Source organism: Pipra filicauda, unplaced genomic scaffold (assembly GCF_003945595.2).
Source record: "Pipra filicauda isolate LSUMZ 115617 unplaced genomic scaffold, ASM394559v2 scaffold67_size6003252_pilon, whole genome shotgun sequence".
Classification (NCBI taxonomy): Eukaryota; Metazoa; Chordata; class Aves; order Passeriformes; family Pipridae; genus Pipra; species Pipra filicauda.
The window spans coordinates 1,115,076-1,132,966 of NW_024104842.1; the positions used below are offsets into that span (position 1 = coordinate 1,115,076).

A 17,891-nucleotide genomic window follows, 5' to 3' on the forward strand; every position below is an offset into this window, starting at 1 on the left:
GCTTCTCTCAGCCCCTTAGTAAGTTTGTAAGTTGTTTGCCCATTTTAGCCACATTCAGACAACGGAGGGAAATGCCTACTGCTGTGTTCAAACCTCTTAAGTTAGTAGTTCCCAGCTCCCAGATCCATATATGTCCTACAACCTCATACACTCCTCTTTTAAGCTAGCAAGCTCAGAAGAAATCCATGGTTCAGCCATATTTTTTTTCTGTCAAATAAGTGACCACAAAGTTTATTTTTATTACTGCTTTTTATTTAGTAATAGGAAAAATCATTCAATCCTGCTTTTCTGCCTTTTAAATCAAGCCTTTTACACTCCGGGCTAACAAGAAACACCATTTAAAAAACACTGATATGTTTCATCATGTTGCTCTTAGGGTTGGTATTCCACATCACTTTGAACGAGTCAGTAATGCTCATGCTATGTAGTTTTTCCTAGAATCCAGTCTGAATATTCAGCAACTTTGGTGTAGACTCCCGGCTGCCAGGGGCGAGCACACCCTTCGCCCCAGCTGGTGATGCCCACCAGATACCACACCTCCTCATGCCTGCATGACAGTGGCCCTCCCGAATCTCCCTGTGTCACAGGAGAAAAAGAAAGAGCATGCAAGGAAGAGCCCTCATCAGTATTTCTATCTCAAAGAAAGCCTCGAATAAAATCAGCACCATTTAGTGTTAACACCAGCATAACTGCCTAGATTTCAATCCCTTTCACTTAAAGTATGTAGCAGGTTTTCTGATTTTTTTGTAAATTGATTTCTAGTCATTACAAATAATTTCTACTTACCATGAAAGTTCAAAACTACTAGCTTTTTTTTCCCTTACTTATCTGCATGCAGTGATTTAAAACCCAATGAAGACTATGTGTACAAGTAAGAAAAACAGTAAATTTGGCAATGTTTTCTCTTATGGCTTTTTTTTTAGTATGCAAATCTCAGTTCTCTGCATGGTTTATCTCGTTTGAGTGACTTTCCCCATCAGGATAAAACACTTCTCTGTTTTCTTTTCCTATTCCTAACCCATCTTTCTGAACATAAGGTTCTTCAGTGTAGCTGTTGTAAGTTGTTAAGACAATAGCAAGTGTGTTATTTTTATAAAACAGCATCTCCATCTTCTGGTACACTGTATCAGATAAAGAAAGCATAATTGGCATAGGGGAAATTTTTATTCCTAATTACTCAATATCAATCATAGTAATAGTAACATTTTAACACAAAAATATTACCTGTTAAATGTTTACAGTGAAAACTGTATTTGGTAGAGAATTTAATCTTAATAATCAGAATACTTTCTTCTTGCATAAATTAGCTCAGAATATTTAAACTGATGGAAGTGCATGAGTTTACACTTGAGGAGAGAATTTAGCTCACTGAACTCACACTGTTGTGACATTTCCAATTCTAATAACGAACAGAGCAGTTTGCACAGGTTGTTTTTAGCCTTCTATTGGCCATGCATTTTAATAGCATTGCTAGCACCCTCCCTTTTGGTTTGTACAGGTGGATGCTTTAAAATAAGCTTTCAAGTACTGTATTTCATGTCTAGAAATAAAACACTACATAGGAAATCTGCTTTTATTGGAGAAATGCTTTGAGATGCTATACTTGCTCTCTTTGCATTTCTGATAGTCTGAAGGAATACTGTTTTATTCCATAAATGGTTATCTATATATCCACACTCAGAGTTTCCTAGAATCTATCCCTAAAGGTTTCAATGTGACATAAGAAATATTTTCCACATACCTTGATTTTCAGTGCTTCTGACAAGGAAAAGTGACAAGTTAATCAACAGCTCTACCAATAACCATGCTTTTCAAATAGCAATTAAAAATAATTACAGTATTCAATTATATATTTGAAAAAATGGTTAGAATATATAGCTACACACTATTGTTTTTCATTACCTTACAAGCATCCCTTCCACCTTCATCATAGCCAGCACAGATGACTTTGTCACCTATTCTGCGCTTCCGGTACCTTGCCTGGCATTCCTCTGTTGACATGAGGGGAATGGGAGCCTTCTGAAGAATATCTTGTACTCGACCTATGTAAAAGGCAATATGAGCAGAGAAAAGTTAAAATTAAACTTCCCCATAAACTGATATTACAAAGTGGGAGGTCACTGCTTCTAGAGTGTTGATAGATGACACCAATTTTCCTTTCTTTGTGTTACAAGCAATGTGAATTGTCTTCTAATTTGAATGTTTTTATAATGCCATTTTCTTTCTTATGACTGGACAAGCTTCAAAAATTCTTTGTGATTTGCAAGGAATCCTCATATGTGTATGGCTCTCAGGACATTGGCCCTTGCAGCATTGCCATTAGTATGCTTTTAGTAACTGTTATTTCCTAGTAAAGTGTTGCAATAACTTTGGAATCTCCCAGTTGCCAAATCTATGCTCCTCTATGTCCTAGTACAGGATGGAGAAACTTGCACATAGAATAAATAAGACTATTTGAGAGCAGCCTTTTCTTAGAAATTACCAGAAGAAATTTGTCTATACAATATCTGTTAGATTTCACATTGAACTCTAACCTTCAAACAGCTGTATAAAGGAAAAGATACTCTTTAAATAGGTATTTATCCACATAAACATATAGAGATGACACATAAAAATATAAATAAGTAGATAGATGTAAAACCATACTTTGATAATAAGGAGCTTTTTGGCTTACCTCCATATAAAATCAGAGAAGCTCAAATCTCATCACTATCAAAACTCAAGTAATTGGCATTGTTTATAATTAATCTTGAGAATAATAAAAGCAACATACTTCAATCTCCGATTTCCAAAGTCATATGAATATAATCACATCAAAAAAAAGCATGGACTATGTGCAGGCTGTAATTCAAAACAGTTCAATGATAAGTTTGCTGTCGTTTTTCAGCTAGGACCATGAAAAGGGGTGTGCATTCCAGATATATACTGGATTTTACCAGTAGATTAAGCTAGAATATAAGGAAAAATATTTGAGAGCTGGACAGGATATATTTAAAGTTGAATTCTCACATAGTTCAAATTAATGAATTGAACAATTTATAAAATAATTCTTGTGTCAGAGCATGGAGTTATTTATTGATAACTTCTTATGTCTTTAATTTATGTTTTATGATGTCTTAATAGAAATAGATTCTAATTAAGAATTATATTACAGTGCTGGTTTCTAATGAAGACTTATATTACAGTGTTGGCTAGAAGCAACAACGGTACCTAAGAATAGAGTAGAATTTTATTTTTTTTAAAAAGGGGGGTTGGGTTTTTTCAAACACATGAATTTTACAAATACAAGAACTCACTGTTTAAAAATATTTTTCTGTACCTTTTTCCTTTCTGTAACCCCATCCAATTACCCAACAGTCAGTATAAAATATGTTAGTGTCTTCTTTTGATGGCAGGCAAATAGGTAGTTGAAGATCTAAAATACAATTAAAAGTATTAGTTTGACCAGCAGAGACAACTACAACAATAAGTCATGCACTGCCATAGCAATGCCAGCCCTGTGTCATCCTGCACATTTTCAGACTTCCTCTGCAATACACTACGTACCAGTAAAATTCATAGGCTTAGCAAGTTTCATTAAAGCAATGTCATATCCAGCCTGTGCGTATTTATACTGAGGGTGAACAATAATCTCTTCCACTTTGAAGAAAGGTGTATCCTCATTTATTTCTGATTGTTTTAAAACACCAGCATAAACACGCCAACTGTTGGGATTCGCAAGACTGAGGGAAAAAGACAAACAGTCAGCCTGTGGCTAAAAAGTCTAACGCAAGCCCTGAAGTAGTTAATGTGATTCTTTCAATTCATTCCAACACAATTTTTCTAGTAAGGAAAATAGGGTTGGTAATATAAATTCAAGTAGTCTATTCTGACACTTATTAGTTGGGAAAATTACACTAGCCATGTAAATATAGATTAGAAAGTGTAATACCATAGACTTATATGAAAGGTTTCAGCTAACCTTTATTATTCTAACTTTATTTTCAGTAAGTTTAAGGGATATCTCATTGTGACATTCTACCTACCATTAAGGCAACCCAGAAGTTTTGGTACATGCAATGAAGAAGATGCAAAAAGTGTCTTAAATAAACTCCAACATTTTTGAAGATTTTATATATGAATTCATAAATATTAGTTGGGCTTTAAAAATTCCAATTAAAAAAGTCTATTTTTATTGCTATTTTGCAAGTATATATTCTCCCTTTGCCTTTTATAATAATGGTAATTTCTACACTGGATAGTAGGTAAAGGATATTTTTATATAGGGTTTTTTAGAAAGTTTATCCACTTTATAAAAGTTTGCCACTGGAGGCAAAATAATGGTAATACTATTCCATGAGAAAAAAAATAATGAGAAGCATACTACACTGCATCAGTAAAAATGCTCGATTTTGGATCATGATGTTGGGTCAACATTCTCTTCTTTGAAGCCTTTTATCCATTACCTGTACTTTTTCTCCCATCAGACTGCATTGTAGACTTCCATTTCATTTTGTAAATGGCAGGATAACCTATTTTACAGGTGCTGACAATCTAACAAAGGAAATGGATCAACTACATGACAATTAAATCAGCCCTTCACAACGTAAACAATTTCACAACCCATATCTGATGGTAATTTTATTAACAATAGAGACTATATGCATCAGTTTATGCAAATAATCAAAGTCTTAGTACTGACTGCTTTAAATCTGAAAATCTCCATTAAAAATAGGGTATTAATTCACTGGTTTATAAAATTTGGGAGATTAAAAACTGTTAAAAAAAACCAAGACAATTGTGTTCGTGATGCTTCATGTAATGCTCAGGTACCAGCAGCAGCCTAACTGGACTCAGAGATTTACAGTGTGTCCTGGTCAAAAAGGTTACACTGCTGAGAACTCTGCTGCTGAAACTATCAGATTAGTGGTACAGAAAAATCTCTGAGATAACTTATTTGAAATTTATGAAATGCAATAACTCAGCTACAGACTTTTCTTGACAGATTATATGGTATTACAATAAGAAAAAGCTCGTATCTCATTAGAGTGTCTAAGGTTCTGTAAATATCTGTTGTCTGCTTTACAGTTTTATCTTCTAGATTCATTAAAATAATTTAGCATCAGCAGTACAATACTATGTTACAAAGGGACAATGTATGGAGTTCCAGCTACTTTAAGAAGATTAACAGTCTACCTGAAAAGTTCACCTTTTGGTTACATTAAAACCATTTGTTTTATTCTAATTATCATTGTTATTATCCTGAAAGGTAGATCTCAATTTATCTCACGTGTGACTAAATTTTTGGGTTTATCTGTACATTTACATTTAGGTCTCACCTGGTGACACAGTGAGCAGCTGTGAGAATCCACTGGTTGCTGATGATAGAGCCCCCGCACAGATGTCTCTGACGAGACAACTTCACATGCAAGCTGACCTGCCATGGCCATTCCCCAGGGGAAGAGTCTGTTCCTCCAACGATCCTAATAGTTCTTGCAGAATGCTGCATACACACTACAGAAATAATTCAAAACTGAGCTTAGGGACAACTTGCACTCACCAAAGAAAAATGACGATGAGACTACTACTGACCACTGAGTAAGGATCATCTATTGAGAAGAAGGTGATACATGATATATTCTAATCCCTTTATGATTTACAATCATAAAGCCTATTTAAACCAAATTCACAGTGCTACTGCTGGTGTTTACAATGTGCAGACCTGGCTGACTTCACTTTTTCAGAACACTCCAACTTCACAAGGTGACCCATTGGGACAGTGCAACCAATTCAGTGCAACCACTTAAAAAAAAAAAAATTGTTTGGCCCCCTATACTGAAATCAGTGAAGCACTGGCTTTCTTGCATGAAAGAAGTTTTACTTACCAGTACTGGCTTTTTTTTTACATAATCTTAGTGAGTATCCAGAGATCCTGCCTGGCCCATGCACTATTTTCACTGGAGATCCATTTGAGGACATTCTTAGGTGACACTCACACTTTCTGTCAATGAATTAATGCAAAGACTTAGTTTGTACTCTTTTTAACGCAGAACACTTCCATTACCCTCTCACCACATCTGCAGAATGACTATGTCAGCAATCTTTGAACATTTTAAACAAATATATCTCACCTTTCCTCATTGCATGAATCTTGGAGGGGAAAGTATGTAAAAAATTGGCAGCGGATCACGTCTGTGCAAACCTGCTGACAAGCTCTGTGTCCTTTAGTATAAGTGACATTAAGTTCATCTCCCAAAAAATCCATATGCGTGTAAGTGCGAGAATTGCAGGCTGTAAGAATGAGTGCAGTCCAAGCATCAGAATTAATTAATTTAATTCAAAATTAGTATTTTTATTGTAATTTATTGTTTACCAGGAAAAGATCTTCTGCAATTTAGGAGACCAAAGCCTGATACAGCATTTTCTTGTGATATAAGTGCCTCTGGTATCCCACTTGTTGATGTCTTCAGAAGGCAAAGATTTCTAAAATGAAATATTTTTTACAATAACTAAATCTGTTATCGCATCCTAAAAATAATTGTTTAGGTACTGGTAAGAGAAGTTTCTTTCTTAAATATGTTTTTTTCTCACAAGTCTCAATCCGTAAAACTATTTCACATGAAAATGCATTCACTAAGTTCACTAGTTCACACTTAATTGAGGCAGGTTTCGTAGTACTGTGAAATGGCATATAACTGTGCTACTAAAGGTTATACAGTATTTATAAATATGTAGAAGAGGTGAGTTTAGATGATGCATGCCATCTTAGCTTTGCTTCTCACCGGAATTCCTTTGAAACTTTATTCTTCTGGTTTGTATATGAAAAAAAAGGAAGACAAATAGAAATACTTCTAAATTTCACTGAAAAATCTTTTCAGGTAAATAAGTTTATCCTGCCTGGAAACCATATGACTCTTTTGACAATGTCATAGAATTCAGCTTTAAGTCATTAAAGCAGTCTGGAGGCTCATTGTATTTTTGACGATCTTTTGAGATTAAGACCAGATATGCAAACACAATACAAAAGCCCTTATCGTATTGGAAAAGAGATGAAATGTGCACAGGAAACTATAAACTTATGAAAAAAAACATAAAAAGCTGTGTTTTACTGCAAATAACCTTTTAACATAAAATTCCTCAAATTTCAGAAATTAGTGTTTAAAAAAGAGACTTTCATTTTAAAAAATAAATTTTAAAAAATCTACATAGATAATTACATTTGATTGTCATATTCACCTTTGGGATTCTATTTCCCATTTTCCGGTAAAGAATGTAAAGAACAAGCACTTTGGAAAATACGTGCAAATAGTTTGGCAGACAGAAATATCAGGAGTGAAAAAACTTGTAATATTAATTCCTGAAAACTCTTGATCATCAAAAATGTCCATTTGACAATCTGTATAAAACAAGAACAAAATGTAAAAAATCCAAAGACTTTGTTATATCATCAGAATACTGAGATTTACAAATTATCTTTATTCCCATTGCCCTTCCGTGATTGATAAGATGGAAAGATAACACAACATTTTAACCAAAAACTGTTTCTCAAGAACATTTTTGATTATGTAAACTCACGGAGAGCACTACTGAGGAGGGATAATGTTCATACAGAGGAAAAGAGAAATTATGTGATACAGTACAGATTTGCTAATCTAATAGAGAAAGCTTTAAATTAATTTTAAACGGGTATATCTAACAGGATCATGGGAAAACTAGAGGAAAAATAATAGAATGATCCTCTTAATACTTTAGCTTTTACTGTTTGAAAAGCAGGCAGAATAAGTAAGACTTCTGTATATTCTGCCCTCTGACATGACCAAAATAGCACAACAGAGGCTTGGCAGGATAATTCACACAACCAGACCATGGATATAGAAGTTACAGGAAGTACTAGTATGTTTAGAAAGAAATTAATGAGTTGCCTTCTCCAGAGACATATTTCCAGTCCTAGTTAGAATACTAATGCAAGAATAAAAAGAGAAAAAAAGGAAGCACCAGCACAGAGGACGTTTCTTGAACCTATTAAGCTGTAAAGATGGTAAAAATAGTAAAATGATCCAAAAGACAGGACTTGGTGGCAGCAGAAAACTTCAGCCGTTGAGAAAGTACAGCAATCAAGTCAACACTACCCAGTTTGTTATAGATATACATACTGGAACATCTTACCAGAAAATAGAAAAAAAAAAGGAGAGGTAGAGCTTAATGTGACTCCTATTAATTTCATGAGGTTTTCAAAAAACATAAGCATGAAGGGACAACAATACTGGGCAGTAATTACACAATAAGAACAGTAAGAAAATAAAATCAGCAATCTAGAAAATAAGTCAATTAACTCTGACAATTAGTGGATAAGATCCCTTGTTAAGTGGAAATAGTGTTCAAGAAATGGACAGTTTCTAAAGAAAATTATATTTAAAGCACAACTGTGTATCTGAAAGTTTGAGAAGCTAACTCATGATCTAAAGCATCACATTCAGCGATCATTTGTTCAATATGAAATGACCTCAAGGAAGGCACCTTGCAAAGGGCAGAAATACAGAAATACTGCTATAATAGTATGTGTGCGTAAGGACAAAGTCGGAAAGGCAAAGGCATAAAATGAATGGCCACATAGGAAGGAATAAACTAAATAAAGTCAGAAAAATACTAGAACAAATATTCAAATAAACCCATTTCAGATATTTACAAAACAACAAGGCAGAAGATGGTACTGAGTTTTTATGACTACATTTGACAAATCTCCATCTGGACAGGTACAGCTGATCTGTCTTGGATTAGGACAGTTGACCTCCTTAGATGACCTCTTGATCCAACAGCACTATCTAGGCTTCTATGACCACATAATTTATTTCTTCTCTCTCTCTGCTCTTGCTTCACTCACAAGACACAGAGAGTAAGGAAAGACATGTAGGAACAAGATTGACTTTCACATGCTGTTGTAGTTTAACCCCAGAGAGCAATCAAGCCCCACACAGCCACTCCCTCACTCCTGAACCAGTAAGACTGGGGGGAGAATCGGAAGGGTAAAAGCTAGAAAACTCGTGATTTGAGATAAAGACAGTATTATAGGGAAAAGCCACACTGGGTGCCAAAAAGAACTGTGGGGGGTTGACTTGGCTGGATGCCCACCAACTTGATCTATCACTCCCCCTTCACAGCTGGACAGGGGAGAGAAAATAAGATGGAAAATGACTCATAGGTTTAGACAAGGTGGTTTACTAAAGCAGAAGGAAAAGTTTGTGCGCGTACAAGCAAGAGAAAAAAACCAGTAATTTTATTCTCTTCTTCCTACCAGCAAGGGATGTTCAGCCACTTCCCAGGAAGCAGGGCTTCAGCACATGTAGCGGTTGCTCAGAAAGGCAAACATTGTAAATAACAAATGTCCCTCCCTTTCTCCTCCTTTTCTTAGCTTTTTTATCTCAGCTGACATCATATGGTATGAAATATCCATTTGGTTAATTTGGGTCAGCGGGCCTGGTTGTGTCCTCTCCCAGGATCTTGCCCACATCCAGCCCCTTGATGGGGAGGTGGAGAATGTTAGAGAGACAGTGCTGATGCTGTGCCAGCCTTGCCCAGCAGTAGCCAAAACACCGGTGTGTTATCAACACCTTTCTAGCTACCAGTGCAAAGCACAGCACTGTGAGGGGTGCTGTGGGAAAAAGAACTCCATCTCAGCCAGACACAATACGCATGCTTTCAGAAATTCAGATTATTTGTGATGGATCATTACAACCATGCAATCACTGTCGTAAACCATAAATGTCTTTGATGAAGCCTCATATAGCTTTTGATTTACGTTTTTTACTTAAAATTCTATTGTTTGCAGATATGCTACAGTCCCCCGATTCTTCTCAAAGTTTGTGAGTAGGACCCTCCTGAGTACTGTGATTTTTCTTCTAATCATGAATGAATGTCTTTCTAGTATATCTTAAAGCAAGAGTTTGGCAAAAATAAAAAATATTGCCTCTATTCTATCCCATAGGCCTAGGGAGGGAATAGCTACATTGTTTCTTCTCTTTACAAAACTTTTTCTTCCTTCTTTTATTCTTTACAGTTAATTTTACATGAACGGTCTTAATTGTTAAGATCTGAACAAAACTGATTTTTTCAATAGCTTCCAAAGATTATTCCTACAGTAGGATTAGCGGAGTCTGAAGAAAATCTATTGATATAGAAAAAAAATATATTGATATAGTCTCTACAAAATGTGATTTATATGGGAAAACTAGATTATCTGTGAGCTACAGAAGGTATAATTCACACTGTTTGATTTTAGACTCTTGAGACATTTGCCTTGGTAATGATTGCAGGAAAAAGCACAGACTTTGTGTTTTCATACAAATCACCCACAAAACACATAATATATCCCTTCATATTAGCCAGCTGTATTAGAAAGTTGCAGGTTTTCATTTAAAATTTTCAAGTGTATACAGAGTATAGAAACAGAATTTAGAAAGCCTTATATTCCTTTCTGATTTTTGACTTTGATATCCATGATACAAAAATAACATACAATTTCATCAAGCTAATTGTATGAAAGAAATCTTTAGATCTTTAAAGTAGGCTACTGTGTCGGTAAGATAAATGATAACATGGAAAAATTAAAAAGAGATGAACCTCCTTTGTGCCTTACAAACTACATTTGTAAGAATAAGACTATATCAGAATTATTCTACATAATGAAACATTTATACATGTCAGTGATAGACCGCATTTCGTCATCCATAACCCTTAAAACTAAACTGAATCAGAGATTTTAAATAGTTACCTAATTCAGAAAGCTGGCATGGCTTTAAAGAGAATCCAGACACAACCTCATCAACCACCTTTATGTTGGTTGGAGTTCCAACACTGGTATGTTTCAAGAAGCATTTTTTACTGAATGATAAAGAATAAAGAAAGTGGTAAGAAAACAGGCCTTCTTCCTTGGACTAAACCATCCTCCTGGATCTATAATTCCTATCATGGTGCATGGTCCAACCCCCAGAAAAGGCTTTAAATGATGAACAGAGCTAGCTAAACAACGTTTAACTTGCAAATTTGAGCAGATCAAGAGCTCAAAAATAGGCTTCATAAAAACTAAATAATTTCTCTGGCTGCTCTGATGATGCTATTTTCAGAACAATAAGCAGAACAAGATTTAACAGAGCAATAATGTTGCACACGTATCAATATAATTTGCATTTCAGTATCTCCAGACGATTTTAAATTTTTTCAGTGCAATAATAATCAAGTTTGTCTTTCTCACCAATGAACAAATGAAAGCTAACTGACTAAAGATATTTTCCTACCTGTAAGTGTGAATAAACATTGCAAGGAGGAATAAAATTAATATCCTTGAGTAATTCTTGCACCATAGACTGCTCTGAGATTTACTCTACTAAAGCACAGTGCTGTCCAAGGAAATGGATCCAACCTGTATTTACCAAAAGCTTGCATTGTGAAATGTTTCAGAGGCATATGTAAAAAAATGGCAATGCTTGTCATTGGTACATCTTTTTTGACACTCTTGATAGCTGTCAGCCGTAGCAATATCATAAATCTTCCCTTCCATATCCAGTCCTACATGGACATCTGGGCTGCAAGCTGTGAAGAAAGAGAGACATTCTGAAAATGTACTTCTATTCTTTACCCCATCCCGTACCTCAAATTGCCCAAATGATAGTTTGTATAACACAGCCCTCATAATCCACATTCTACATCCCACACTCACTTCAGTTACATCACACCTCATACATACTTCTAGTACTAAATTAGAAACATAGGCTTAGCGTAGTATCACATGGCAAACCATCAGACTTTGACAGTGCCTCTGCCTACATGAGAGAGGGGCTCTAACCAGTGTGGCTGACTGAGAGCAAATTGATATTCAGCAAAGGAAGAACTTGAGATTAATACTAAAACGTACTTTCCCAGTTCCAAATTCACAGAGCAGTTTAAACGGTAAATTCTGCCCTCATAAGCAACAAACATCTCCCATTTGAGCCAGAATATTTAATTTGCACTTCACAGAGGGAAAATTGGGACTGTGGAGTTTGAAATGCAGGTCATTGAGTTCTCTTCAAAGAACATGAGTCAGCCAAAGATTGGAGCCATTTTTAAATATATATGGAAAGATTTTCACTTTAGTGACATTAGTCTGATTCTAGAGTAACTACAGTGATATTAATTAGTCTAAATAGCATAAAGAATAACATTCCACTGAAATCTCTTCTGGGTCAAAGCTAATCAGAAATATAAGCACGACAGGATATTGGCAGGAAAGAGCTTTTAAAAGACCTGACCGCTCTGAAAGGCAAGTGGCAAACTAAAGCAAGCACAACTTATTTTATAATAGCTGCAATGGAGAACTCACATAAAAACCCATTTAGTCCTGCCACATTGAGGTGCTATACCAACAAAACTAAAGAACTAGCCTGACATCCATAAGACACTATTTGTCCTCATAGACAGGAAGTGAATATTCTTCCTTATCCTCTTTTTCTAAAGTACCATGCTATGCTTAAAGCTCCTTTTGATGACATCATTATTACAGCGCAAGTTTAAAGCCTATCTAAACGAAGAAATTTAATAGGCTTTAAATATGCTTGGTGATAACTCAAAGACACGGCATGCTGAAACCAAGACTTCATGTACAGCACACATACACTAAAAGATGCAGCTGCTAATAAATTACTACACAGAATCATGAAGGTACGAACATCACATTGTGACAATGCTCTTCTGCTTTGATGGGCATCTGCACATCAGAGTTATAAAACAGGGCCACACATGCCATATGAGCAGCTTTCAGGAGTGGAATCGTAGTAGTAAAATAATCTTTAGAACTGGAGTCAGCAGCTAAAGCCTGCATTCCCATCGCCTCTAGCAAATGAAACAGTCACATCATCTGGGGAGCCTCAGTGGTGGATAGTTGGGCCTGAAGGCTAAAACCAGTGGAGTTTTTGTCACTTGTGTTTGAAAGCAATCTGGCAAAGACCATACAAATCACTGCTTGGCTGCTTCCCTGATTCTATTACTATTTACAAAATGCTAATTTTTTAACAGCTGCCACCCAATACACAGCATAAAGTACATGCATGTGAATAACCATATCTTACCACTAATTTGGATGTTACACTGTTTTAAGGAATGTCCAGAGATAGCTCCTTCCATATCCACTTTCGGCAGCATTTCTGTATCACTGTCTTTTAAATAGCAGGAAAACCTGTGTTTTAAAATGCAGCAATTAATGGTTTTTACAGTACAACACAGACTTTCATAATTGTTTCTCAGGTGAAATGCAGGCTCTCCAACATCCCCCAATATTAAAACATTGACATGTATAATTGGAAGAAAAATAGGATAGAGACACATATGCTTTCTTGGCACTGGCGGCAGATGACAATACTTTGTGTATGTGGGAGCTCCAAGAGGTCTCAATAAAGTGAGAAGCAGAGCCCAGGGTTTGGAGGACAGAAGTGCACTGGGCATAGAGAGGAAGGACAACCTCATTCTCTCAGGTTAAAGAAGTTCTTAATTGTGAGAACAATATGCTAAATAGAAAGGGTGGGGAACAGTAGAGGGGACCACTGCAGATGTGAAATTACTCACACTGTCTCTGAACAATAAATCTGTGGCACAAAGGACGGAGTGCAGAGTCACTTCTGTTTCCTTGAAAGGGTTGGTATGTGAGTGTGAAAAATTGGGTACTGTCAAATTTAACCTTCTGAATTCAAGCAATTAGTCTAAGATCTCAGTTTTAGAGATACATGACACAGTGTTCCATGGCAACCCTGTACCTTTCCCTGCGTGCCTGTGTTCTGTCAAAATGTTACCAAGTTTCTAAATTATCACGGGAGGCCAGCAAAATAGACATGTACATGAACATCCTACCTTTTTGCAGGATCTTTAGTCCATGTTGCTGGCAAATAGGTGAAGAACAGACAGGTAGGATGGTAAGTACACACTATTTGGCAGTAATTGGCACTCGGTGTAAAAAACGTAGTGAGGTCTCCACCTTGGAAGTATGTATTTTCATAGATCTGAGTCACACATTCTGATGCAGAATAACAAAACGTGTCAATTATTAAAGATGGGAGCATGCAGTTCAGCAGTAGAGGATGAAGCCACTGCTCCTCTTTGTCATGGACCTTTTGGCAGGAAAAGTGGGTAAGGGGGGTAAGTAGCACAGTTCCTCTGAGAGTCTTGTCTTTGCTCTCCAGCAGAAATAAAACTCCCTGGGGTGTCTCCCCCCATTCCCTGCCTCATACTCAATGCTGGAGCAGGGCAGCTTGAGCCAAGGCAGAAACCCAAGCAGCAGGATAGGCCGTATCTGCATGGCAGATAGGGAAAGTACCATCTCATGGCAGATCTCAGGAGTAGCAGAAGCCTCTTCTGACAGAGACCACCATTACGAGGAAAACGAGGAGGAGGAAGCGCAGAGACCAAAAAGATTTAGGAACTTTTATGTAAAGACAGTCCTATTTTGTCCAGTGTTGCTCTGAGGCCAGAGTCCCAGGCGGTGCCACTGTACACAGCCTCAATGACTCAGAGCATTTCATAAACCTGCTCCCTCACACTTCACCTTGAACCCTCCAATTTGCTTTACAATGAAGAAAATACTGTTTCAGGAGTAGCATCTCAGAATGGTCCAGAATAAAAATGAGCTCAACTACAACCATGCATCTGCAGGAATATTGAACTCTGAATGACCTACTGAACTCTGTAATGACAACCACTCACACTCCAGAGTCAAGCAACAAAGGTACCTAAGCAGCAACCTGCTCCCATCTTTCAAAATGAAGGCAGTTGTAAGGTTTCCATGTTAAAATACACAAGAGAGTTGTCTTTGCACAGGAGACCACTCTCTTCTTGAATTTGCCTTCCAAAAGAAGTAGCAAACCAGCAAGTATGCCAATTTTTATTCCTGTATCTACAAAAGTGCTTTTTCTCAGCTAAAAGATAAAGAGAAAATAATGTAATTTTACAGACTGGGAGGAAAACCTAACTGAAAACAATTTATCTACTGGTTTAATCTGTTACTACAGAGCATCATAATGTATCAAATACTATTTAAAATGAAAATAAATAGAACTATCATATTGGACTTTATAGTTTTAAAATATTACAAGTGGATTTTATTTGTTAATGTGATTATAAACTATACATAGGCAATTCTATGTTTCCTGCACATAAGTAAAATATATACTTAAAAAAAAAGAAAAGGAATGAGAAATTATTAGACAATGTCCTAGATATCCTAATATTTTTCAAAGCTGAATTTCTTATTAATAAAAATTTGTACTTTATAAATATCCATATTTTTCTGGTATGTATACTTCCAAGATATTTCTCTAAAAATTGGTAATTATTGTTCTCAGTAGAGTTTCTTTGCCCAACTGTCATTAACAGAAAAGCATTTTCTACTCTAAGAATACTCTAAGTGCATTCTGTTTGCTGTATCAGATATTTTGGATCTTATTTATCTTCTAGTGTAAATTAACACACAAAAATTTTATTTATGCTGTAAAACTGTGCACCATGTAGAACTATGCCAGTTCTGAACACGTTAATTTAATAAAATGTTTTCTAGCCCTCAGACATTTTCCAAGATTTTAGTTTTGCTGAGATTTAAAGCCAGGAAAAATATTCTCTTAAATAATACTACATTTATCAAACAGATTTTGCTAAAAAGCTGTTACCTAATTGTTGTCTGAGAAAACAGGTAATACATTACTGAACTTGTGTTAGGCCTTAGTTATAACTTATCAGCAAAAGGAATTTCAGAGAAATATAATGCAATTTTTGTAATTTAACTTTTGCTAACTGAACAAAGTAAATCATTAACACAGACTGAAAAAATGTACAATTATCAATTTTCCAGAGTACCAAGAGAATTCTAAAAACCATTACAACAAAACAACTGGTTTTGGAGTTATTCACTGTTATTGCAATAGTCTTTCAAGCACAGTGGTACATAGGTGTTACACAGATAATTTTTACATGAGTAATTTCACACAAAGGCAACATATGAGTATGACTGAAGTTGGTGGGGTTTGTTTATTTAAAAAAATTAAAAAAGGATGTTAGTTCTGAAGCTCAGCTGGTGTCTTACAGTGAGGCTGCCCATCAGTCCTGCCTCCTACCTGAGGGCAGCGTCTGGGGAAAGGTCTGAGGCTCCTTTGCAGCCAGGAAGAGGCAGATAGTGATAGCTCACCCAGCACTGCCAGACTGAGCCTACAGCAGCCAGCACACATTACTGCAATGGGGGTGGCAGGACAGTATCAGTAAAGTCCCATTAGAAAGTTCCATGTCAGATAATAGGGTTATGTGAGTTACCCAAACTTAACTAAGCTCAACCCAGCAGAATCAAAACAGTTCTCTCAGGACCAGACTGTAGTTATCATCTCCCCACCTATAAGAGTTGTGTTACTCTGTGTGTCAATCTCAGAAATTATAGATTCACTTACCACCGTAAACAGAAGCAAGTAAGAAAATGAAATTAAAAGTCCGATAAATCCAAATCATCCTAAAAACCACAAAATTATTATTTAGGATGTGTTAAATAAAGGGTGTATAACTAGTTTTATAAGGCACCACAAAGGATAACACTGATTTACAATTGTACTGTTTCACCATTAATTCAATATTACTTTGAAATTTACAAATTACAGCTGTGATATACAGTTTTGGTATATCTAAAGTAGCATGGAAGAGTAACAAAAGTTATCCCTTTACTTATGCTTGTAAGAAGCAATAAAGCTTATAAGAACTTCAAGAATTTCTACTTTTTTTAACAGCAGAATATTTATTCTTGCTTAGACTGGGAGCAATATTACATTGAAATGATATTACTAATCCTGACTCTCCTGATAGTTTTGTAGATACTGTTATCCCCATAGCAAACAAATGACTCACACTCACTTCTTCTGGTATATGCTATATGAATTCTAAACCCTTTCTTTTCACATGCAACAACTTAAGCTATGAAATAGTCAAATAAATTAACCACACAACACAAGTCATAAATATTTCAACATACACTGTCTTGTTGCTATGAAAACCTTTCACTGAATACCAGTTTCAATAATAATTACATACCTGAACATACAGTAGGTCTGGATGCATGGGTAAGGTTTATGCTCTACTAAAAAAAAAAAAAAAAAAGAAGTCCACACTTCGTGTTAAATATTATTGTGCCTGCAATGCTAACTTATCTTTAATATTTACTTTTCTGTCGATAGTTACTGACCTTGGGACCCATTTTCAGAACATCCATCATCCACACTGCACTGAAATAGATGTTCTGGTTTTACACCAGCTGAGCATCTGCCTCTTTCATAGCATTTTAAATAAAGGCAAATCTCTGATTCAGAACAGTCAGAGTATCTGCTGCTAGCACAGGAACCCACATAAACAAGGAACCAGATCTGACTCAAGAGCAAATCCTGACCCGGGGGAGCTGGAGTGGGGGAATCCACATGAAATTAGTCAGACTAGTAAACAACACCATTATGAAACTACAGCAGCTGAGGACAGAATCATCACCTATATTTTCTTATTATTACAACATTTTCTTGAGGTACTCCCTTGACAAACACAGATATATACTTCAACTATGTATACTGCGCTCTTAACAAGTTATCATTCCTCCTTTTCAATACTCCACAGAAATTATCCTGTCTACATCTTCCAAGTAATTTTACTGTCGGCCTTTCCACACTCCTGTTTTTGTTGCTAAGTTCAACAAAGAGTGTCTTCAGTTTGCCAGAAAGCAGAAAAAACACAAGCCTGTTTGCAGATATATGAAATGTAAATACAACAAGTAGTCAAACTTAATTTCTAGCTTATCTGAATCACTTGTTTTGATTTCTATTATTCTTTTTAATAGGTGTTAAAAGTCAAAAAAAAAAAAATCTTTCAAATCTGAG

The 17,891-nt window shown here is 35.9% G+C and overlaps 1 protein-coding gene across 1 annotated transcript; it reads right to left on the bottom strand.

Annotated features, from left to right (window-relative positions):
- Nucleotides 1-285: 285 nt before the first annotated feature.
- Nucleotides 286-16,491, bottom strand: LOC113995424 (coagulation factor XI-like). Its single transcript, XM_027735476.2, has 14 exons — nt 16,431-16,491; nt 13,855-14,017; nt 13,080-13,186; nt 11,406-11,565; nt 10,748-10,857; nt 7,216-7,375; nt 6,353-6,462; nt 6,111-6,270; nt 5,865-5,980; nt 5,319-5,493; nt 3,547-3,722; nt 3,320-3,415; nt 1,903-2,042; nt 286-576 (listed from the first exon to the last, which is right to left on the bottom strand). The coding sequence occupies exons 1-14, from the start codon at nt 16,486-16,488 to the stop codon at nt 421-423; spliced, it is 1,887 nt and encodes a 628-aa protein (XP_027591277.2). The 5' UTR covers nt 16,489-16,491; the 3' UTR covers nt 286-420.
- Nucleotides 16,492-17,891: the final 1,400 nt, after the last annotated feature.

Coding starts and splice junctions, on each gene's coding strand:
- LOC113995424 (XM_027735476.2), bottom strand. CDS start 16,488: ATGATTTGGATTTATCGGACTTTTAATTTCATTTTCTTACTTGCTTCT. Junction 7,376..10,747: donor ATGCCAGCTTTCTGAATTAG/GTAACTATTTAA, acceptor TGTTTTATACAG/ATTGTCAAATGGACATTTTT. Junction 5,981..6,110: donor GATTCATGCAATGAGGAAAG/GTGAGATATATT, acceptor ATTCATTGACAG/AAAGTGTGAGTGTCACCTAA.